The 25,576-nt window shown below is 52.1% G+C and overlaps 1 protein-coding gene across 1 annotated transcript in view; it reads left to right on the forward strand.

Annotated features, from left to right (window-relative positions):
* EMP1 (epithelial membrane protein 1) overlaps positions 1-25,576 on the forward strand; it is an 81,549-nt gene that overhangs the window by 48,940 nt on the left and 7,033 nt on the right. The window contains exons 2-4 of the mRNA XM_069652749.1: positions 5,257-5,370; positions 9,647-9,743; positions 12,396-12,536. Coding sequence (XP_069508850.1) covers positions 5,293-5,370; positions 9,647-9,743; positions 12,396-12,536 — 316 coding nt within the window. The 5' untranslated portion in view covers positions 5,257-5,292. The remainder of the gene's footprint in view (positions 1-5,256; positions 5,371-9,646; positions 9,744-12,395; positions 12,537-25,576) is intronic.

Here is a 25,576-nt window from a genome sequence, read left to right on the forward strand (position 1 = left end):
AGGGGACCGTGCCACCACCCGGGCCCCGACCTGGGCCTTCCTTGCCTGATCACTTGACTGTGACGGGTCAGGCTGCACCGCACGCAACAAGTGACTTACCTGCTTTGCCGGCTGGGACTTGGTCTCCTGTCGGGCATCAGGGTGGGGGGCCGGGTGCGCACACTGGCACCTGCACAAATGCAAAAGCAGGCAGAGGGAGCCCCAGGAAGCAACTAGTCGGCACCACGCAGTGCAGCAGGGCAGGCTCTCTCTCTCACAAGTCAGGACCGACGACGCCACGCCTCGACACCTTCACTTCACAGTAACTCGTGAAATGAAGGTGGTGCCGCGCTGCCTCCTGTGGCAACAACAACACATCACCATTTAATTTCACTGGCTCCGAAGAACAGCCAATGAAAACTGCACATTCTGTGTTACTATACACAATGTATCAAATACTGCATAGTAACAACAGAATGGTAGTTTTCATTGGCTGTTTGTAACAGTTTGTTGTTCATTGCTATTGCTGGCCCCTCCCAGGCCCAGCCATCCATGGCCTGCAACCTGCAAGCACAAGAGAGATCGAGATCAGAATGACAAATCCCAATGATTTATAATCGAAGCAAAGCGAAGTGGAAGAACAAACAAAGCAATTGTATGTGCGCTAGCCTCATATGAGTTTCGGTGCCCAAAAAAGAGTGCCGGTGTTGGGCACCGGCAACCACCCCCACAAATTAAGCACTGTCCCTCCTCCTGTTTCAAGTACAGACCTTTCATTCAAGGAGCCCGTGGTTAAAGTGGGCTCCTTGAATGAAAGGACTACCTGCTGCATGCGAGCTGGGGCACACTGGTGTCACACTTTGGTGCGCCCTGACCCTTCTTGTGGTTAAAAGGAGGGGCTGGGCGCATCAAAGGTAATAATGCCAGTGTGCCGCAGCTCCAACATTTACAAGCCCCCCCCGTTAATGCAGGGGGGGCTCTCATCAGGGGGCGTGTCCTTAGGCCGCACCCCTTAACTAGCCCGCCCCCCACCATTTCCAATCCCGCTTAAAGCACTGCTGCCAGCAAAGGCAGAGTCAGGGTTACAGCAAGCCCGCAGTTATGTTAGGGCTGCCATCCAGTGCCTTTGCCCTCTGAAGGAATAGACATGTTGTACTCAAGATTTTAGTGTTTTTATGGAATGGTAAACGTCCGTTTTTGAAGCAAATATGATATTGCCTTATATTCATTTGTCTACTCCCATCACAACACCCACGCCCCGCTCACTGTTTTATGATTGTGGGAAGCTTTTCAAAAAGATACACTGCACACTCTGGGGCACGTGGGACGGGCAGGATGACGTCTAATGTCTGAAAAAAGCAAACATCAGCTCGTTAGAATGAACCCCCCCCCCTGATGTTGACAGTGCGAGAAGTTTAGGGCACGTGGACAGTGTGTCTGAGGTAGTTTAAGGCACATGGATATAGTATGTGCCAGGTAGCTTAAGACACACCTGGGCTTTAAGATTTAAGTAGAAAGAAAATCAAGTATTAAAATGAGGTGGCCACAGACCAGCAACACGCTTTTGGGGGGATTTCCGAGAAAGAAATAGCAGAAATGAGATACTAGTCTTTCTCAGTGTCTTGCCACGTGTATAGACATCTTTGACGTTCAGAAACAGCTGCTATTCTGATCGCTAAGGGGCGATATTGGACCGGTTGCATCTAACGCACTCTGCGTGACGCCCCATTGGCGGCCGGGGCTCCAGGCCCCAGGAATGCCAGAGCCTGGCGACCTGTAGGCAGAGTTTGGCAGCCGTGCCCGTGTGCCATGTTTCAGAGCTCACTGAATTGGACTTCAGTCCCAGCTCTCGGAAACTTGTCCCACCCTTGCCGTCTTTACGGGACTGTTCCTATGTGTGCTTGTTGTTTCTCCAATCCCTGCCACCTGTAGCGGAGTCACGTGACGAGTCGCGCTGTGCTACGCTAAGGGCGCTCTGCAGAAGCGCTCTCGCGACCACTCTGCTTGTGAGGCGAGGTCCTGTGGGGCTTGAGATACAGTGCATTGAGCCTCTAGGCTCTCTCCTGCGTCCATCTGGCTAGCGACTTCCTCAGGGCGCGGGGATGGGCAGTGTGAGGGGCCTTGGCACACTGGTAGAGCGCATGCACACCCTAGGAGGCGGGTTCCTGCGTGGCAGGACCCAAACGCTAGGAGAGTCTATCGGAGTCGAGCTGGGCCTACAGAAATGCATGAAGTCCGCTAACTTCCTCCCCCTCGACCCTCCAGCTGGGACTGGTGCTACGCTGCAGTATGGCTCTTGCCAGCGGGCACTGATCCCGATGCCCAATGAAAACCTATAGCTGTATGGAGACCGCCATGTGCAACCCTCACTGAGCACTTCCGAGCCCTAGCCCCGGCAGAAAAAGGCAAAACCCCAGGGCGATGCCTGGAGGGGATGCATGAATCTCTGTGTATGTGGAGCTGATATGATTGCTTATTTATAACGCGCTTAATACCCAGAGGTTTGTAAGCGTGGATCTGGGGATCGAACCCGTGTTGCTCTGTGTTGTCTTGCTTCCAAGGCGAGCCCGTTGCCACTGAGCTATCCTCCCGAGTTGGCGCCACTTACCTACATCTCTGTACTTCTGTGTTTAAAATGTGATTTGATCCACACCGGAAACTACCCTGCACTTAGGGAGCAGCTGAAAGTGACCTGGGAATCTGGGCAACCCTACCAGAAACTGGGTGCACCCTACTGGTCACCCCATCCATTCAATTGCAAGGAACTGTGTATCTGCAATTCGAACTTCCACCATTCATTGCATACTCCTCCACAACAGGAACCCAGACATCATTTCCTTTAAATAAAAAAAAGGAGTTCTTGAATCAAGGCTACAGTCGAAGTAGGTGACATATTACACACATGTGCCAGAATGCCCTCACTATATACCTGCCTCAACTGTGTCCTCTTAAAAAACGCAAAGTAATATCACCAATAGGACACCATTCCAAAACCTTAATGTGTTCCAAGCAATAAAATTACCAGATATTGCTTTTTTATTTATTTATTTATTTATTTATTTATTTATTTTATTTTATTTTATTGGTGACTTGTTAGGCGCTTATACAATTAGCAAAACTGTTTCAAAGTGACAGGGGAAGGATAGACAATGAATTACAAAAGGATAACTAGTTCGAATTAATAGTACAAAGAAATGATAATGAAAGGGAGAGGAGACAAAACTTGTATGCCTTGTGAGTGTTCAGAACGTGCAAGTGCAGAGGGGGAGGGGGGGAATGGTGAGGGATAGGTGCTGTGGTTCTCATGGAGAAGTGCTCGGGGTGAAGTGCTTAAGAAGGGAAAAAGGAAAGTGCAACCTCCCGTGGGGAGGGTGAGCCTAAGCAAGTGCAGTGAATAGACAGTGGCTGGGATGAGAGATGTGGGGGGTCAGGCCCCGAGGATACATAAGGGCCCTGCGCACCAGTCACACTACTGTATGACTAGCAGGGAAGAGAGGGGGAGAAGGAAGAGGTAACTTGGGGAGATCTTGTTCAAGACGCAGTGGTGGAGGGAGGTTATTCTGCAAGAGAGAGCCCACCAAGGAGAGGGATCGACCACCAGTTCTCCCTGTTTGGCAAACCGCTTCACGCGCAGGGAGTGGGTGCCAGAGGAACGCAGGAGTCTAGAAGGAGAGTATTTGGTCAGGAAGCGTTGAAGATAGAGTGGTCCCCGGCCCCAGAAAGCCTTGTGGATGATACAAAGGGATTTGAATGTAATCCGTGCTGAGACCGGGAGCCAGTGAAGGCTTTGTAGGGCAGGAGAGATACAGTCCGTGGGCTTGAGGCGAAGGATAAGTCTTGCTGCCCTATTCTGGGTTTCTGGAAGGGTCACAGGGTGGACGAAGGAAGGCATCAATACTGCGGAGATGAGAGCAATCATACCTGTAAACAAATGTACTAAATACTGTGCCAGGTACTTTAAGTGGCAGGATGAACCTTATACTAGTTTAAAAGCAATGTGCGTGCCATTACAGACAGGAAAGACCATTTACAAATCCCCAAAAGGTGAAGTCCAGCTTCTGCTGCTGGGTCACATCCCTTCTGCATGAGATCGCAAGCCCCCCCCTAGATATGCTCTGGCCTCATCAGGCCCAGCAGGCTCGGCAGCCACGTCTGGGCATAAATGTCCCGCTCAGGGCAACATCTACACAACTGAAGGTGGTTGGCTGGAAGGTTATGAATTCATCTTAACCAGTGGAAACACGCTGGGCAACCCTCATATTGCACCCTGACAGACCATTATAGAAGGGAAAAGAATATATGCAAATCAGGCCTGATCCCACCCCAAAAGGGAACACAAATTGAACATGTCCGGTTCAGGGTGTCCACGGCCAAGCCTCAATTTCTAATTTGTGTCACAAAACTGCATGTTGGGGGAAACATTGACACTGGAACTGTTTTATGGGAGTTTAATGCTGTTTGGGTAACTCTCTCAAGGTGGTATACTCACTGTTACGATAATGCCAAAATAACTCTCTGCGGGGTACATGATTGCTGGCACAGTAACAGTCTGACAGTGGCAACATTTCAGACTCCACGGCTGTCTGGTAGCAGCCACTTACCTCCACAACAGCCCTCTTGAGGAGACCGATCGCCTCAAATAGATTCATGATGGCGGAAAGTGTCTTACCCAGAAAGTGTCTGGTAAAGGTTGGTTACTGCCACAATGACGGTTTGATAAGGGCTGGGGAACTGCCACAATAGCTTCCTGGCGGCATCATGATCACGGCCACAGTGAGTGTCTTGCATGCATGGGAGGGATTTATAAAACGCAAACCTAGCTGGGGAGCGGCGCAGCGCTGTACGTGGGGGACGCACCCAGGGTGTTACCATAGATTGATAGGGGGAGCAGGCATGTGGGGGTGCACAACTGCGGCATAGTGTCCGATTGCAGATGAAATAACTCCTTGACTTGGGCTTAATGGCTGCCACAATTGTTTCACTAGTACATAATTGCATATTCAATCTCTATCTGGCAGCTACTGATGCAACACATATGGATGGGAGCACCCATCCTGATTGGCACAATAGCTTCCTGGTGGGGGCGTGGTTACTGCCTCAGAAACTGCCTGGGAAGAGGGAAAGCTACTGGTGCAACAGCAGTCCGAGATGGTCCCATGCAAAGCATGGTGACATGCAGTAACATGTAGATGAAAGAACATGTTGGCGAGATGAGCACTGTAACATTGGGATGCCTATGCTTGAACTCCTGATCCTGACCCTTGATTTTTCTTGCAGAGTCTCAACTGGGTGGAATAGCTGCAGGCGGACATCATGCTGGTGATACTTGCCGGGATCTTTGTGGTTCACATCGCCGTGGTGGTGATGCTTTTCGTTGCCACCATTGCAAACGTACGTATGTTTCTCAACTACAACCGCAACTGGCGGCTAAGGGTCCTCCTGTGTCACGGCGGATCGCCATGGGGTGGGGGGAAGGCTTTAGACAGGCAAGTACATGGGGTAGTACAAGGCACTGCGTAGGGCGTGTTGGTGGTGAAAGGCCATGCATGGCGTAAATTCAGAGGCGTTCCACCGATTAGGACAGAGGAGGACTGGACCACATGGGAGATTGGGGTGCATCCACACCGACTGGTCATTGACTCTAATGGGACAGCAGAGTTAAGTCAGAGTTAGTCGTTTGTCACTTTGTTCCCTTCTTATACTCTCTCTACTATCATGTAATGTGTGTATAATTCAGGGGCGCGGTGACCACGTGAGTGAAGACGCATTAGGGGGTTCCTCATCGCCCATGGTCTCCAAATCCCACTGTGTTTCAAATCTCTAGGCTTCTATGTTGCTTTTCCATTGGCTCCAAAGCAAACTGGTCACATGCACAAAACAGCGGCAACTCCCTGCAATCGATGACCACAAACAAAATGGCCACTGACTGTAAGGAACCACTGCCACTTCTAGCCACAGACAACATGGCCACCAACTGTCAGAAGTCCCTGCCACCTACGACTATGAACAGCATGGCCATTGACTACAGGCAGTCCCTGAAACGGGCAACAACAAACAGCATGGTCATTGATGGCAAACGTCTATGTAACTATGCATTTGAAGTGGAGTAGAGCCTACCTGCCTCCCACATCCAACTACTATCAGTACTTCCGGATTTCAGTGTGGCCTAGACAGTGTGTGGCATGGAGGCCATGACCTCCAACATTCTTCCAGTGCACAACCTGCCATTCTAGCCTCAGCTCAGCTTTGTATAAATGTGTTGTGTACCAGACCTGTTCCTCACAGCAGGTGAAAGTGCATACTTGCTTATTTTATACACACAAAAAAAAGTGTTGACTTTTTTATGAGACAGCAAATGTTATGTTTAACATGCTGAATGTCTGTGTCAAAGAATGGCTACACGCATGTAACAAGGCTCTTCTGGGTGTTTTGGAAGTAGAACAACCCATTAGTACCCTGCAAGGGTCAAATTGGCCCTCGCCTGGGCCTTACCTGCCCGACAAGGCTCTGACGCTGCAGCGTCCTGGAGTTCTTTCCTGCGAGTGGATGCCATGGAAAGGACGAAGGGACTATGTGAAGTCCCTTCGTCCCTTCCATGGTGGCCATTTTGTTTCTTTACTTTTTTTCCCCATTCATGTATTACCCTACCGGTAATGCCCCCCACTCCACAGGTTATATTGCCGAAGTAGGGAGGGTCTATAGGTGCTCTATGCCAGGTTTCAAATAATCGACCAGTTTTTTTTATTTTTTATTGAATGTTATAGTTTTTTTTCAAACTTTTCCACTCAAATTGTAGTACAAATTAATTCAAAGAGAAAAGAACAGAAACAAAAATTAAAATCACATTTACATTTTCTTTCTTATGTTTTGTAGATTTGACTTCAGTTCCGATTCCTTTTAGATCATTATTGAATTCCAGAATTGGATAACTCTGAAGATTAACGAATTGTCATTTCCTGCCAGTATTTCAACTTTACAAAATCTACAAAAGGCTTGGGATTCAGGCAGCTGTTTCGTCTTTTTCAGAATCTCTCTGGTTGGAAGTATATTCAGATGCAATCTCAGAAAGGTGTCCCTCATAGCTCGTTCTGGAAATTGCTGAAGCTACCGTGGGAGTTGGTTCAAGGATCAGTCATCAATTTCATGTTTAGTGACAGTTTGTGTTGTACATTTTGTTGGATTGTTCGACTCCAGTCGTTCCTTTGTTTCGCTTTCTGAGGTCGATTTATTAACATGTCCATGCTGATGTCGTCAGGTTCTAGTATTTTCAGACAAGCATCCTTCCATAAATTCAGAACTGTAGCTTTTATTGTGGTTTCTTTTTCACGTAGTATGTTGATAGATGGCATATGGTCTTGTACGAGGGTCTTTCTGTATAGAGCTAAGGATTTCCAGTTTTTCTCTGCTTCCAACGATTGCAGTGCCAATTCATGACGTATCTGTAGTGTCGGATATGTTGGTGGCAAAGACAGGATCGTCCTCCATATTAGCCCTTCTAAACTCGTCCACAAATCCTGTGGTGCGTTTCGCATAGTTTCTGAACCATATGTTAGGGTAGCCATGATCTTCTGTCTGTAGAATGTTATTAGCGGCTTTAAAGAGTAGACACCATGCTTGTGGCGCAATATTATCCCTTGCCGAGAGAGAGATAAGGCTTGTTCTTTCAGGCTCTCAACCCATTGTTTTTCAGTTTGTGACTGGTTTATCGTTACGCCTAGATATTTAATTGTTGTTACTACTTCACATTTTTTCCCTTCAAGGAATATTGTTAAACGTTTTAGCTTCAGGTTCGGATTGTGGACCAGAACCATGATTCAGGTTTTTTTGACATTTATTTTTAGATCATTTGCATCAACGTATGAAGTTAAATCGTTAATTCTTTTTTGGAGTCCCACTTGCGTTTTATCGACGATTACCAAGTCATCAGCATACAATATATGTGTGATTTGAGTATTGTTAAGGTTTGGAGGATTGGCAGAGATGTTCTTTTGAGAGTCCATGATGTCTGAAATATAGAGGCTCAACAGGGTTGCTGTGAGGGGGCAGCCCTGCTTCAGACCATTTTCTGTTAGAATTTCTTTAGACAGATGTCCAGCTTGTGATGGTTTTATCTTGACAGACGTGTTGGTATAGAGGGCTTTTATAGGCTGCAATATGTTCGCTGGGCAATTCCAATTATCAAGTTTCTCCCATAGGTTGCTTCTACTGATGGCATCGAACGCAATGGACCAGTTTTGGAATTTAGGCTCACGTCATATTGCATGCTGTTTTTTGTAGTCCTGTACTTATAACATTTACAGGAAAGAAAAATGTCATGGGCTAAGATAGCCAGAACTTACAGAACTTCCTTCTAGAACTCTTTTTCAACATATGTTATGAGTGTGCGTGAATAAGGTCCCGGGAGGATAGCTAAGCAGCAACATGTTCCCCTGGAAGCAAGACGACACGAAGCAACACAAGTTTGATCTCCGCATCTGCGCTTAGAAACCTCTGGGTATTTAAGCGCGTTATAAATACGCAACTAAGACAAAAAAAAACAATTACGCAACAAACAAACAAAGTATTCCTGTAACAGCGCCTCGAAGCCCGCGGGCTGTGTGAGCGCTTTAAAAATGCGAATAAATAAATAAAGGTTAGTGGTAAAAGCAGAGAGTGATTCGTCTGCCTTATTAGCTTTTGAATGTTCACTCAGCACTTCACTTATTTGGCATGACGATTTCTCTTTGTGGCAGGAGAGAACACATTCACCTCGGCATGCTTAGCATTAATATAGCGCACACCGAACCACCCCGCGCTGTACAGGAAAGGCGGGGAATACATAGAGGACTGAAGGGGGACAGGTCAGTTAAGAGGGCTCCTCCCATGGGGTGAAGTACACAAGCACAGATCCCTGAGCTGAACCTGCATGCATATGTTTGCATTTTGGCAGGATCCTGCCTGCCTTCAGGGCCGGATTAGCCTTTCGGCCCGTGGCCGGCCCGAAATCATCTCTGGGAAGTGGGGGCCGGTTTCTGGTCATGCCTGGGCCGGTTTGGAAGGAAAAAAGAAAAGATATTTATTTTCAATTTTTTTTTTCTTTTTCAAAAACCCTTTCATCCTTCTTAGGTCGATAAATGAGTACCAGCACAGGCTGGGTGATATTGCATGCATATTTGTACTATAAAAAAGAGCTTAGGAACAATGCTATTTGATGCCACTTCCTGTTTTGTCAAGGGGTGAAAGGGTCGTGTTTCATCGCTTATTGGGGTGTCACTTTGGGGTGGGGTCAAATGCCATTACTTCCGGTGATGTCATCAGAGGTCAAGGTCCGGAAGGCGAGGGGTGGGCCACTTTTGTTGTGTGACTGGGCCTATTTCTTGTCCCAGCCCAGCCCTACCTGCCTTTCAACCTTACGGATGATAGAATGAGTGCCGTGCCATTTATTTAGGCAATAGTAACATATACATTTACAATGCAATGAATGTAACCTCACCAATCTCATTCTTCGGTCTGGTCCCGTGAGTACATGAAAGAAAACAGGCAAGGTACACGCGCATGTCTCTGCTGGTTTATGGGGACCTCGGCCCAGGTGAATAAAATACAGGCCCAGCCTGTAGAGAACATCTAGCCACGCCCCCCACTTGCAGTTTAGGGTTTTCAACTGGGTGCTTTCTTTTCGAATTTCTAGGTCTGGATGAGGAACAATAATGACCAGTCGGCGGGAATTTGGAAGATGTGCTCATCCGACACGTGCACCTTGCTCCCTGACCTTGGAGATAATGAAGGTAAGGAGCAAAGTTTGAAATATAACAAACGCCCTGGCCGCCCAATGACTGCGCCCCGGCCCTCTCTCCGCACGTGCAAAGATAACAGTGTTTAACCCCCTCCACACCTGCAGTGAGCATGTCTAGTCTCGTCTTGCGCTGCCCTGCAAGGGATGCTGTGTAATCCTGTCTAGTCTCGTGCTGCTCTGCAGGGTGTGCTGTGTAATCCACCCTGCAGTGACCCTTTCTATCTCGCGCTGCCCCGCAGGGGGTGCTGTGTAATCCCCCCTGCAGTGACCTTGTCTAGTCTCGCGCTGCCCTGCAGGGGGTTCTGTGTAATCTGCCCTGCAGTGACCCTGTCTAGTCTTATGCTGCCCTGCAGGGGGTGCTGTGTGGTCCACCTTGCAGTGACCCTGTCTATCTCGCGCTGCCCCGCAGGGGGTGCTGTGTAATCCCCCTGCAGTGACCCGTTCTATCTCGTGCTACCCTGCAGGGTGTGCTGTGTAATACCTAGTCTTGCGCTGCCATGCAGGGTGTGCTGTGTAATCCCTAGTCTTGTGCTGTCCTGCAGGGTGCTGTGTAATCCCCCTGCAGTGACCCTTTCTATCTTGCGCTGCCCTGGAGGGGGTGCTGTGTAATCCCTAGTCTCACGCTGCCCTGCAGGGTGTGCTGTGTAATCCACCCTGCAGTGACCCTGTCTATCTGGCGATGCCCTGCAGGGTGTGCTGTGTAATCCACCCACCCTGCAGTGACCCTGTCTAGTCTTGCGCTGCCCTGCAGGGAGCTGTGTAATCCCCCCTGCAGTGACCCTGTCTATCTCGCGCTGCCCTGCAGGGTGTGCTGTGTAATCCCTAGTCTTGCGCTGCCATGCAGGGTGTGCTGTGTAATCCCTAGTCTCGCACTGCCCTGCAGGGTGCTATGTAATCCTCCTGCAGTGACCCTGTCTATCTCGCGCTGCCCTGCAGGGTGTGCTGTGTAATCCCCCCTGCAGTGACCCTGTCTAGTATTGCCCTGCCCTGCAGGGGGTGCTGTGTAATCCCCCTGCAGTGACCCTGTCTATCTCGCGCTGCCCTGCAGGGTGTGCTGTGTAAACCCCCCTGCAGTGACCCTCTCTAGTCTTGCAGGGGATGCTGTGTAATCCCCCCTACAGTGACCCTGTCTATCTCGCGCTGCCCTGCAGGAAGTGCTGTGTAATCCCCCTACAGTGACCCTTTCTAGTCTTGTGCTGCCCTGCAGGGGGTGCTGTGTAATCCACCCACCCTGCAGTGACCCTGTCTAGTCTTGCGCTGCCCTGCAGGGAGCTGTGTAATTCCCCCTGCAGTGACCCTGTCTATCTCGCGCTGCCCTGCAGGGTGTGCTGTGTAATCCCTAGTCTTGCGCTGCCATGCAGGGTGTGCTGTGTAATCCCTAGTCTCGCACTGCCCTGCAGGGTGCTGTGTAATCCTCCTGCAGTGACCCTGTCTATCTCGCGCTGCCCTGCAGGGTGTGCTGTGTAATCCCCCCTGCAGTGACCCTGTTTAGTATCGCGCTGCCCTGCAGGGGGTGCTGTGTAATCCCCTGCAGTGACCCTGTCTATCTCGCGCTGCCCTGCAGGGTGTGCTGCGTAAACCCCCCTGCAGTGACCCTCTCTAGTCTTGCCCTGCCCTGCAGGGGATGCTGTGTAATCCCCCTGCAGTGACCCTTTCTATCTCGCGCTGCCCTGCAGGGTGTGCTGTGTAATTCCCCCCTGCAATAACCCTGTCTAGTCTCACGCTGCCCTACAGGGGGTGCTGTGTAATCCAGCCTGCAGTGACCCTGACTAGTCTCGCGCTGCCCTGCACGGTGTGCTGTGTAATCCACCCTGCAGTTACTCTGTCTAGTCTCGTGCTGCTCTGCAGGGTGTGCTGTATAATCCCCCCTGCAGTGACCCTGTCTATCTCACACTGTCCTGCAGCGTGTGCTGTGTAATCCCAAATCTTGCGCTGTCCTGCAGGGGGTGCTGTGTAATCCCCCCTGCAGTGACCCTGTCTAGTCTTGCGCTGCCCTGCAGGGTGTGCTGTGTAATCCCCCTGCAGTGACCCTTTCTATCTCACGCTGCCCTGCAGGGGGTGCTGTGTAATCCACCCTGCAGTGACCCTGTCTAGTCTCACGCTGCCCTGCAGGGGGTGCTGTGTAATCCCCCTGCAGTGACCCTGTCTATCTCGCGCTGCCCTGCAGGGGGTGCTATGTAATCCATCCTGCAGTGACCCTGTCTAGTCTCACGCTGCCCTGCAGGGGGTGCTGTGTAATCCACCCTGCAGTGACCCTGTCTAGTCTCGCGCTGCCCTGCGCAGTGTGCTGTGTAATCCACCCTGCAGTTACCCTGTCTGGTCTTGCGCTGCCCTGGAGGGGGTGCTGTGTAATCTCTATTCTCGCGCTGCCCTGCAGGGAATGCTGTGTAATCCCCCTGCAGTGACCCTGTCCATCTCGCGCTGCCCTGCAGAGGGTGCTGTGTAATCCCCCTGCAGTGACCCTGTCTAGTCTCGCACTGCCCTGCAGGGGGTGCTGTGTATTCCACCCTGCAGTGACCCTGTCCTCCTTCGGCACCCTGCTGCGTCACACCTCTTCCTCCACTCCGCCATGTTTGTTGTGTGATCCCGAGCGCCAAGTTCTTACTCACTGACCCCACTTTCTCCCCTTGTCTTGCTCTTCTAGGTGCGATGAGGGCCGTCCAAGCCTTCATGATCTTGGCCATCATCTTTGGCTTCATCGCCCTGGTGGCCTTCATAGGTCAACTGTTTACATTGGAGAAAGGATGCCGCTTCTTCATCACCGGCGCCATCATGCTCATGTGCTGTAAGTTATATCCGTCGGCCATTGGGTCCCTGGGATGGGTCCGGCTCCTGCCAATGAAGCCCTTTAATTCAGGGCCTCTCCCGGCCCAAAGTAACTCTTAGGCAGGCAGCGCCAGCCTGAACAGCCAGTGCTGCCAGCCTACTTTAGCTCCTAGCAAGACTCGCCCATCATGCATGGAAAGACTGCTCCTTGTCTTCTGGACCTCTCTGGTAGGCTGGAGAGCTGCATCCTCCCGGACCATCTAGGTTCAGTGGTCACCAGTCCCCCACCCCCCAATGCTGGTTCGTATCTTTCCCTCTGGCAAATAGGATCTTTCTCCTCCCAAAAGACCATCCGCCAGAGCTCACCAGCTCCCCAATACCCCTCACCACTTTAAGGTTAACAATCTACTATCTTTCCTTCCAATTCCATTCCTCTGTGGACGATACCAGCTTTGCACCCAGGTGGTCAACCCCCCATTCCACAGTTCGGGGAGTTGCTGAATGTGCCAATAAACACGATGGCCCCCGATGCCAACAACTTAATCCAAAACCAAGATTACCCCAGAATCAATGATTCTGTCCCCTTCTATCTCGGTGTCAAAATCCAACACTTTGCTCACTCTCGGCCCCGGGGACTCTCCAACAAAGTCTTGCTGGCAGTGCCCAAATTCAGCTACTCCTCTCCTGAAGGCAGAGGGTTCTATGCCATCAACTGCCAGCAGTGAAACCATCTTCCTTCCACGCCACCCTAAAACGGTCTTAGGTTAGGGCATCAGCTTGAACCATTCCCCTTCAATGGCAGTCGACTCCCGGCCACCCTCTCCGGACCGGGTCATGCAGGTCACCTGGAAGAGGTGATGTATTGTGCACTATGTACATCCTCTCATTGACCCACTTAGACTTAGAGTCTCTCCCAACCTACCTTGGCATCTAGGAAGACACTGCATGCATGTACGGCCTCTCCCAGCCTATTTCAGCTCATCCCAAGACCTTACCATCATGCCACGACTCCCCCAGCCTACTCTACTTTCCACCAAGACCCTACCATCATGCCACGACTGTCCTAGCCTACCCTACTTTCCACCAAGACCCTACCATCATGCCACGACTCTCCCAGCCTACCCTACTTTCCACCAAGACCCTACCATCATGCCACGACTCTCCCAGCCTACCCTACTTTCCACCAAGACCCTACCATCATGCCACGACTCTCCCAGCCTACCCTACTTTCCACCAAGACCCTACCATCATGCCACGACTGTCCCAGCCTACCCTACGTCCCACCAAGACCCTACCATCATGCCACGACTCTCCCAGCCTACCCTACTTTCCACCAAGACCCTGCGATCATGCCACGACTCTCCCAGCCTACCCTACTTTCCACCAAGACCCTACCATCATGCCACGACTCTCCCAGCCTACCCTACTTTCCACCAAGACCCTACCATCATGCCACGACTCTCCCAGCCTACCCTACTTTCCACCAAGACCCTGCCACCATGCCACGACTCTCCCAGCCTACTCTACTTTCCACCAAGACCCAGCCACCATGCCACGACTCTCCCAGCCTACTCTACTTTCCACCAAGACCCTACCATCATGCCACGACTCTCCCAGCCTACCCTACTTTCCACCAAGACCCTACCATCATGCCACGACTCTCCCAGCCTACCCTACTTTCCACCAAGACCCTACCATCATGCCACGACTCTCCCAGCCTACCCTACTTTCCACCAAGACCCTACCATCATGCCACGACTCTCCCAGCCTACCCTACTTTCCACCCAGACCCTACCATCATGCCACGACTCTCCCAGCCTACCCTACTTTCCACCCAGACCCTACCATCATGCCACGACTCTCCCAGCCTACCCTACTTTCCACCCAGACCCTGCCATCATGCCACGACTCTCCCAGCCTACCCTACTTTCCACCAAGACCCTGCCACCATGCCACGACTATCCCAGCCTACTCTACTTTCCACCAAGACCCAGCCACCATACCACGACTCTCCCAGCCTACTCTACTTTCCACCAAGGCCCTACCATCATGCCACGACTCTCCCAGCCTACCCTACTTTCCACCAAGACCCTACCATCATGCCACGACTCTCCCAGCCTACCCTACTTTCCACCAAGACCCTACCATCATGCCACGACTCTCCCAGCCTACCCTACTTTCCACCAAGACCCTACCATCATGCCACAACTCTCCCAGCCTACCCTACTTTCCACCAAGACCCTACCATCATGACACGACTCTCCCAGCCTACCCTACTTTCCACCAAGACCCTGCCATCATGCCACGACTCTCCCAGCCTACCCTACTTAACACCAAGAGCCTGCCATCATGCCACGACTCTCCCAGCCTACCCTACTTTCCACCAAGACCCTGCCATCATGCCACGACTCTCCCAGCCTACCCTACTTTCCACCAAGACCCTGCCATCATGCCACGACTCTCCCAGCCTACCCTACTTTCCACCAAGACCCAGCCACCATGCCACGACTCTCCCAGCCTACTCTACTTTCCACCAAGACCCTACCATCATGCCACGACTCTCCCAGCCTACCCTACTTTCCACCAAGACCCTACCATCATGCCACGACTCTCCCAGCCTACCCTACTTTCCACCAAGACCCTACCATCATGCCACGACTCTCCCAGCCTACCCTACTTTCCACCAAGACCCTACCATCATGCCACGACTCTCCCAGCCTACCCTACTTTCCACCCAGACCCTACCATCATGCCACGACTCTCCCAGCCTACCCTACTTTCCACCCAGACCCTGCCATCATGCCACGACTCTCCCAGCCTATCCTACTTTCCACCAAGACCCTGCCACCATGCCACGACTCTCCCAGCCTACTCTACTTTCCACCAAGACCCAGCCACCATACCACGACTCTCCCAGCCTACCCTACTTTCCACCTAGACCCTACCATCATGCCACGACTCTCCCAGCCTACCCTACTTTCCACCAAGACCCTACCATCATGCCACGACTCTCCCAGCCTACCCTACTTTCCACCAAGACCCTACCATCATGCCACGACTCTCCCAGCCTACCCTACTTTCCACCAAGACCCTACCATCATGCCACGACTCTCCCAGCCTACCCTACTTTCCACCAAGACCCTACCATCATGCCACAACTCTCCCAGCCTACCCTACTTTCCACCAAGACCCTACCATCATGCCACGACTCTCCCAGTCTACCCTACTTTCCACCAAGACCCTACCATCATGACACGACTCTCCCAGCCTACCCTACTTTCCACCAAGACCCTACCATCATGCCACGACTCTCCCAGCCTACCCTACTTTCCACCAAGACCCTACCATCATGACACGACTCTCCCAGCCTACCCTACTTTCCACCAAGACCCTACCATCATGCCATGACTCTCCCAGCCTACCCTACTTTCCACCCAGACCCTACCATCATGCCACGACTCTCCCAGCCTACTCTACTTTCCACCAAGACCCTACCACCATGCCACGACAATCCCAGGCTACTCTACTTTCCACCAAGACCCAGCTATCATACCACGACTCTCCCAGCCTACTCTACTTTCCACCAAGACCCTACCATCATGCCACGACTCTCCCAGCCTATTTCAGCACATCCCAAGACCCTACCATGATGCCACGACTCTCCCAGCCTACTCTACATTCCACCAAGACCCTACCAGCATGCCACGACTCTCCCAGCCTACTCTACTTTCCACCAAGAGCCTACCATCATGCCACGACTCTCCCAGGCTATTTCAGCCCATCCCAAGACCCTACTATCATGCCACGACTCTCCCAGCCTATTTCAACTCATCCCAAGACCCTACCATCATGCCACGACTCTCCCAGACTATTTCCAATCATCCCAAGACCCTACCATCATGCCACGACTCTCCCAGCCTACACTACTTTCGACCAAGACCCTACCATCATGCCACGACTCTCCCAGCCTACTCTACTTTCCACCAAGACCCTACCATGATGCCACGACTCTCCCAGCCTACTCTACATTCCACCAAGACCCTACCAGCATGCCATGACTCTCCCAGCCTACTCTACTTTCCACCAAGAGCCTACCATCATGCCACGACTATCCCAGGCTATTTCAGCCCATCCCAAGACCCTACTATCATGCCACGACTCTCCCAACCTATTTCAACTCATCCCAAGACCCTACCATCATGCCACGACTCTCCCAGACTATTTCCAATCATCCCACGAAGTTACCATCATGCCACGACTCGCCCAGCCTACTCTACTTTCCACCAAGACCCTACCATCATGCCACGACTCTCCTAGCCTACCCTACTTTCCACCAAGACCCTACCATCATGCCACGACTCTCCCAGCCTACCCTACTTTCCACCAAGACCCTACCATCATGCCACGACTCTCCCAGCCTACCCTACTTTCCACCAAGACCCTACCATCATGACACGACTCTCCCAGCCTACCCTACTTTCCCCCAAGACCCTACCATCATGCCACGACTCTCCCAGTCTACCCTACTTTCCACCCAGACCCTACCATCATGCCACGACTCGCCCAGCCTACTCTACTTTCCACCAAGACCCTACCACCATGCCACGACTCTCCCAGCCTACTCTACTTTCCACCAAGACCCAGCCATCATACCACGACTCTCCCAGCCTACTCTACTTTCCACCAAGACCCTACCATCATGCCACGACTCTCCCAGCCTATTTCAGCACATCCCAAGACCCTACCATGATGCCACGACTCTCCCAGCCTACTCTACATTCCACCAAGACCCTACCAGCATGCCACGACTCTCCCAGCCTACTCTACTTTCCACCAAGAGCCTACCATCATGCCACGACTCTCCCAGCCTATTTCAACTCATCCCAAGACCCTACCATCATGCCAAAACTCTCCCAGACTATTTCCAATCATCCCAAGACCCTACCATCATGCCACGACTCTCCCAGCCTACTCTACTTTCCACCAAGACCCTACGACCATGCCACGACTCTCCCAGCCTACCCTACTTTCCACCCAGACCCTACCATCATGCCACGACTCTCCCAGCCTACTCTACTTTCCACCAAGACCCTACCATCATGCCACGACTCTCCCAGCCTACCCTACTTTCCACCAAGACCCTACCATCATGCCACAACTCTCCCAGCCTATTTCAGCTCATCCCAAGACCCTACCATCATGCCACGACTCTCCCAGCCTACTCTACATTCCAAGACCCTGCCATCATGCCACGACTCTTCCAGCCTCCTCTACTTTCCACCAAGACCCTACCACCATGCCACGACTCTCCCAGCCTACCCTACTTTCCACCCAGACCCTACCATCATGCCACGACTCTCCCAGCCTTCTTTACTTTCCACCAAGACCCAACCATCATACCACGACTCTCCCAGCCTACTCTACTTTCCACCAAGACCCTTCCATCATGCCACGACTCTCCCAGCCTACCCTACTTTCCACCCACACCCTACCATCATGTCACGACTCTCCCAGCCTACTCTACTTTCCACCAAGACCCAACCATCATGCCACGACTCTCCCAGCCTACTCTACTTTCCACCAAGACCCAACCATCATACCACGACTCTCCCAGCCTACTCTACTTTCCACCAAGACCCTACCATCATGCCACGACTCTCTCAGCCTACCCTACTTTCCACCAAGACCCTACCATCATGCCACGACTCTCCCAGCCTATTTCAGCTCATCCCAAGACCCTACCATCATGCCACGACTCTCTCAGCCTACTCTACATTCCACCAAGACCCTGCCATCATGCCACGAGTCTCCCAGCCTACTCTACTTTCCACCAAGACCCTACCACCATGCCACGACTATCCCAGCCTACCCTACTTTCCACCCACACCCTACCATCATGCCACGACTCTCCCAGCCTACTCTACTTTCCACCAAGACCCAACCATCATACCACAACTCTCCTAGCCTACTCTACTTTCCACCAAGACCCTACCATCATGCCACAACTCTCCCAGCCTATTTCAGCCCATCCCAAGACCCTACCATGATGCCACGACTCTCCCAGCCTACTCTACATTCCACCAAGACCCTACCATCATGCCACGACTCTCCCAGCCTACTCTACTTTCCACCAAGAGCCTACCATCATGCCACGACTCTCCCAGGCTATTTCAGCCCATCCCAAGACCCTACTATCATGCCACGACTCTCCCAGCCTATTTCAACTCATCCCAAGACCCTACCATCATGCCACGACTCTCCCAGCCTACTCTACTTTCCACCAAGACCCTACAATCATGCCACGACTCTCCCAGCCTACCCTACTTTCCACCAAGACCCTACCATCATGCCACGACTCTCCCAGCCTATTTCAGCCCATCCCAAGACCCTACCATGATGCCACGACTCTCCCAGCCTACTCTACATTCCACCAAGAACCTACAACCAGGCCACGACTCTCCCAGCCTACCCTAATTTCCACCAAGACCCTACCATCATGCCACAACTCTCCCAGCCTACCCTAATTTCCACAAAGACCCTACCATCATGCCACGAATCTCCAGCCTATTTCAGCCCATCCCAAGACCCTACCATGATGCCACGAGTCTCCCAGCCTACTCTACATTCCACCAAGACCCTACCATCATGCCACGACTCGCCCAGCCTACTCTACTTTCCACCAAGAGCCTACCATCATGCCACGACTCTCCCAGGCTATTTCAGCCCATCCCAAGACCCTACTATCATGCTACGACTCTCCCAGCCTATTTCAACTCATCCCAAGACCCTACCATCATCCCAAGACCCTACCATCATGCCACGACTCTCCCATCCTACTCTACTTTCCACCAAGACCCTACAATCATGTCACGACTCTCCCAGCCTACCCTACTTTCCACCAAGACCCTAACATCACGCCACGACTCTCCCAGTCTAATTCAGATCATCCCAAGACCCTACCATCATGCCACGACTCTCCCAGCCTACTCTACATTCCACCAAGACCCTGCCATCATGCCACGACTCTCCCAGCCTATTTCAGCCCATCCCAAGACCCTACCATGATGCCACGAGTCTCCCAGCCTACTCTACATTCCACCAAGACCCTACCATCATGCCACGACTCGCCCAGCCTACTCTACTTTCCACCAAGAGCCTACCATCATGCCACGAATCTCCCAGCCTATTTCAACTCATCCCAAGACCCTACCATCATCCCAAGACCCTACCATCATGCCACGACTCTCCCATCCTACTCTACTTTCCACCAAGACCCTACAATCATGCCACGACTCTCCAAGCCTACCCTACTTTCCACCAAGACCCTAACATCACGCCACGACTCTCCCAGCCTAATTCAGCTCATCCCAAGACCCTACCATCATGCCACGATCTCCCAGCATACTCTACATTCCACCAAGATCCTGCCATCATGCCATGACTCTCCCAGCCTACTCTACTTTCCACCACGACCCTACCACCATGCCACGACTCTCCCAGCCTACCCTACTTTCCACCCAGACCCTACCATCATGCCACGACTCTCCCAGCCTATTTCAGCCCATCCCAAGACCCTGCCATGATGCCACGACTCTCCCAGCCTACTCTTCATTCCACCAAGACCCTACCATCATGCCACGACTCTCCCAGCCTATCCTACTTTCCACCAAGACCCTACCATCATGCCACGACTCTCCCACCCCACTCCACTTTCCACCAAGATCCAACCATCATACCACGACTCCCCCAGCCTACTCTATTTTCCACCAAGTCCCTACCATCATGCCACGACTCTCCCAGACTATTTCCGATCATCCCAAGACCCTGCCATCATGCTACGACTCTCCCAGCCTACTCTAGATTCCACCAACACCCTGCCATCATGCCACGACTCTCCCAGCCTACTCTACTTTCCACCAAGACCCTACCATCATGCCACGACTCTCCCAACCTACCCTACTTTCCACCAAGACCCTACCACCATGCCACGACTCTCCTAGCCTGCTCTACTTTCCACCAAGAACCTACAACCAGGTCACGACTCTCCCAGCCTACCCTAATTTCCACCAAGACCCTACCATCATGCCACAACTCTCCCAGCCTACCCTAATTTCCACCAAGACCCTACCATCATGCCACGAATCCCCAGCCTATTTCAGCCCATCCCAAGACCCTACCATGATGCCACGAGTCTCCCAGCCTACTCTACATTCCACCAAGACCCTACCATCATGCCACGACTCGCCCACCCTACTCTACTTTCCACCAAGGGCCTACCATCATGCCACGATTCTCCCAGGCTATTTCAGCCCATCCCAAGACTCTACTATCATGCTACGACTCTCCCAGCCTATTTCAACTCATCCCAAGACCCTACCATCATCCCAAGACCCTACCATCATGCCACGACTCTCCCATCCTACTCTACTTTCCACCAAGACCCTACAATCATGCCACGACTCTCCCAGCCTACCCTACCTTCCACCAAGACCCTACCACCATGCCACGACTCTCCTAGCCTGCTCTACTTTCCACCAAGAACCTACAACCAGGCCACGACTCTCCCAGCCTACCCTAATTTCCACCAAGACCCTACCATCATGCCACAACTCTCCCAGCCTACCCTAATTTCCACCAAGACCCTACCATCATGCCACGAATCTCCAGCCTATTTCAGCCAGTCCCAAGACCCTACCATGATGCTACGAGTCTCCCAGCCTACTCTACATTCCACCAAGACCCTACCATCATGCCACGACTCGCCCAGCCTACTCTACTTTCCACCAAGAGCCTACCATCATGCCACGACTCTCCCAGGCTATTTCAGCCCATCCCAAGACCCTACTATCATGCTACGACTCTCCCAGCCTATTTCAACTCATCCCAAGACCCTACCATCATCCCAAGACCCTACCATCATGCCACGACTCTCCCATGCTACTCTACTTTCCACCAAGACCCTACAATCATGCCATGACTCTCCCAGCCTACCCTACTTTCCACCAAGACCCTAACATCACGCCACGACTCTCCCAGTCTAATTCAGATCATCCCAAGACCCTACCATCATGCCACGACTCTCCCAGCCTACTCTACATTCCACCAAGACCCTGCCATCATGCCACGACTCTCCCAGCCTATTTCTGCCCATCCCAAGACCCTACCATGATGCCACGAGTCTCCCAGCCTACTCTACATTCCACCAAGACCCTACCATCATGCCACGACTCGCCCAGCCTACTCTACTTTCCACCAAGAGCCTACCATCATGCCACTAATCTCCCAGCCTATTTCAACTCATCCCTAGACCCTACCATCATCCCAAGACCCTACCATCATGCCACGACTCCCCCATCCTACTCTACTTTCCACCAAGACCCTACAATCATGCCACGACTTTCCCAGCCTACCCTACTTTCCACCAAGACCCTAACATCACGCCACGACTCTCCCAGCCTAATTCAGCTCATCCCAAGACCCTACCATCATGCCACGACTCTCCCAGCCTACTCTACATTCCACCAAGATCCTGCCATCATGCCATGACTCTCCCAGCCTACTCTACTTTCCACCACGACCCTACCACCATGCCACGACTCTCCCAGCCTACCCTACTTTCCACCCAGACCCTACCATCATGCCACGACTCTCCCAGCCTACTCCACTTTCCACCAAGACCCAACCATCATACAACGACTCTCCCAGCCTACTCTACTTTTCACCAAGACCCTACCATCATGCCACGACTCTCCCAGCCTATTTCAGCCCATCCCAAGACCCTACCAAGATGCCACGACTCTCCCAGCCTACTCTTCATTCCACCAAGACCATACCATCCTGCCACGACTCTCCCAGCCTACCCTACTTTCCACCAAGACCCTACCATCATGCCACGACTCTCCCACCCCACTCCACTTTCCACCAAGATCCAACCATCATACCACGACTCCCCCAGCCTACTCTATTTTCCACCAAGACTCTACCATCATGCCACGAATCTCCCAGACTATTTCCGATCATCCCAAGACTCTGCCATCATGCTACGACTCTCCCAGCCTACTCTAGATTCCACCAACACCCTGCCATCATGCCACGACTCTCCCAGCCTACTCTACTTTCCACCAAGACCCTACCATCATGCCACGACTCTCCCAACCTACCCTACTTTCCACCAAGACCCTACCACCATGCCACGACTCTCCTAGCCTGCTCTACTTTCCACCAAGAACCTACAACCAGGCCACGACTCTCCCAGCCTACCATAATTTCCACCAAGACCCTACCATCATGCCACAACTCTCCCAGCCTACCCTAATTTCCACCAAGACCCTACCATCATGCCACGAATCTCCAGCCTATTTCAGCCCATCCCAAGACTCTACCATGATGCCACGAGTCTCCCAGTCTACTCTACATTCCACCAAGACCCTACCATCATGCTACGACTCTCCCAGCCTATTTCAACTCATCCCAAGACCCTACCATCATCCCAAGACCCTACCATCATGCCACGACTCTCCCATCCTACTCTACTTTCCACCAAGACCCTACAATCACGCCACGACTCTCCCAGTCTAATTCAGATCATCCCAAGACCCTACCATCATGCCACGACTCTCCCAGCCTACTCTACATTCCACCAAGACCCTGCCATCATGCCACGACTCTCCCAGCCTATTTCAGCCCATCCCAAGACCCTAGCATGATGCCACGAGTCTCCCAGCCTACTCTACATTCCACCAAGACCCTACCATCATGCCACGACTCGCCCAGCCTACTCTACTTTCCACCAAGACCCTAACATCACGCCACGACTCTCCCAGCCTAAATCAGCTCATCCCAAGACCCTACCATCCTGCCACGACTCTCCCAGCCTACTCTACATTCCACCAAGATCCTGCCATCATGCCATGACTCTCCCAGCCTACTCTACTTTCCACCACGACCCTACCACCATGCCACGACTCTCCCAGCCTACCCTACTTTCCACCCAGACCCTACCATCATGCCACGACTCTCCCAGCCTACTCCACTTTCCACCAAGACCCAACCGTCATACCACGACTCTCCCAGCCTACTCTACTTTCCACCAAGACCCTACCATCATGCCACGACTCTCCCAGCCTATTTCAGCCCATCCCAAGACCCTACCATGATGCCACGACTCTCCCAGCCTACTCTTCATTCCACCAAGACCCTAACATCATGCCACGACTCTCCCAGCCTACCCTTCTTTCCACCAAGACCCTACCATCATGCCACGACTCTCCCACCCCACTCCACTTTCCACCAAGATCCAACCATCATACCACGACTCCCCCAGCCTACTCTATTTTCCACCAAGACCCTACCATCATGCCACGACTCTCCCAGACTATTTCCGATCATCCCAAGACCCTGCCATCATGCTACGACTCTCCCAGCCTACTCTAGATTCCACCAACACCCTGCCATCATGCCACGACTCTCCCAGCCTACTCTACTTTCCACCAAGACCCTACCATCATGCCACGACTCTCCCAACCTACCCTACTTTCCACCAAGACCCTACCACCATGCCACGACTCTCCTAGCCTGCTCTACTTTCCACCAAGAACCTACAACCAGGCCACGACTCTCCCAGCCTACCCTAATTTCCACCAAGACCCTACCATCATGCCCCAACTCTCCCAGCCTACCATAATTTCTACCAAGACCCTACCATCATGCCACGACTCTTCCAGCCTATTTTAGCTCATCCCAAGACCCTACCATCATGCCACGACTCTCACAGGCTACTCTGCTTTCCACCAAGACCCTACCATCATGCCACGACTCTCCCAGCCTACTCTACATTCCACCAAGACCCTGCCATCATGCCACGATTCGCCTAGCCTACTCTACTTTCCACCAAGACCCTACCATCATGCCAGGACTCTCCCAGCCTACTCTACTTTCCACCAAGAGCCTACCATCATGCCACGACTCTCCCAGGCTATTTCAGCTCATCTCAAGACCCTACCATCATGCCACGACTCTCCCAGCCTACCCTAATTTCCACCAAGACCCTACCACCATGCCACGACTCTCCCAGCCTACTCTACCTTCCACCAAGACCCTACCATCATGCCACGACTCTCCCAGCCTACTCTACTTTCCACCAAGACCCTACCATCATGCCACGACTCTCCCAGCCTACTCTACTTTCCACCAAGACCCTACCATCATGCCACAACTCTTCCGGCCTACTTTACGTTCCACCAAGAAACTACTATCATGCAAAACCTCTCCAAGCCCACGCTAGCCCCTACCAAGATACTGCCCTCGTGCACAGCCTCTCCCAGCCTACACTAACTCCTACAAAGACAGCGCCATCACACACACACACTCTCACAGCATACTCTACTTCTGAACCGAGACGCTGCTATCATGCACACTCTCTCACGGGTTTCTCTACCTGCTACCAAGACACTGCCAGCATGCACAGCCTCCTCCAGCGTACTGTAGCTCATATCAAGACACTGACATGATATACAGTCTCCCCGGTCTACTCTAATGCCTACTAAGATACTGCCAAATTGCTGTCTCTCTCAGCCTACCCTAGCACATAACAAGACACTGTCCTCCTATACAGCCCCAGCCTATTCTTATCCCAACCAAGAAACTGCCATCATAGATAACCTCTCCCAGCCTACATTACCTATTACAAAGGCACTGACATCTTGCATAGCCTTTCCCCACCTGCTCTATTTCCTATCAAGACAGTGCTATCACGCATAGCCTCTCCCAGCTACTCTATTCCTATCAAGACACTGCTATCATGCATAGCCTCTCCCCGCCTGCTCTATTTCCTATCAAGACCCTGCTATCATACATAGCCTCTCCCAGCCTGCTCTTTTTCCTATCGAGACACTGCCATAACGCATAGCCTCTCCCCACCTACTCTATTTCCTAAAAAGACACTGCTATCATGCATAGCCTGTCCCCGCCTGCTCTATTTCCTGTCAAGACACTGACATCGTGCATAGCCTCTCCCAGCCTACTCTATTTCCTATCAAGACACTGATAGCTACTCCATTT

Source organism: Ambystoma mexicanum, chromosome 3p (assembly GCF_040938575.1).
Source record: "Ambystoma mexicanum isolate Mex_15411 chromosome 3p, UKY_AmexF1_1, whole genome shotgun sequence".
Lineage (NCBI taxonomy): Eukaryota > Metazoa > Chordata > Amphibia > Caudata > Ambystomatidae > Ambystoma > Ambystoma mexicanum.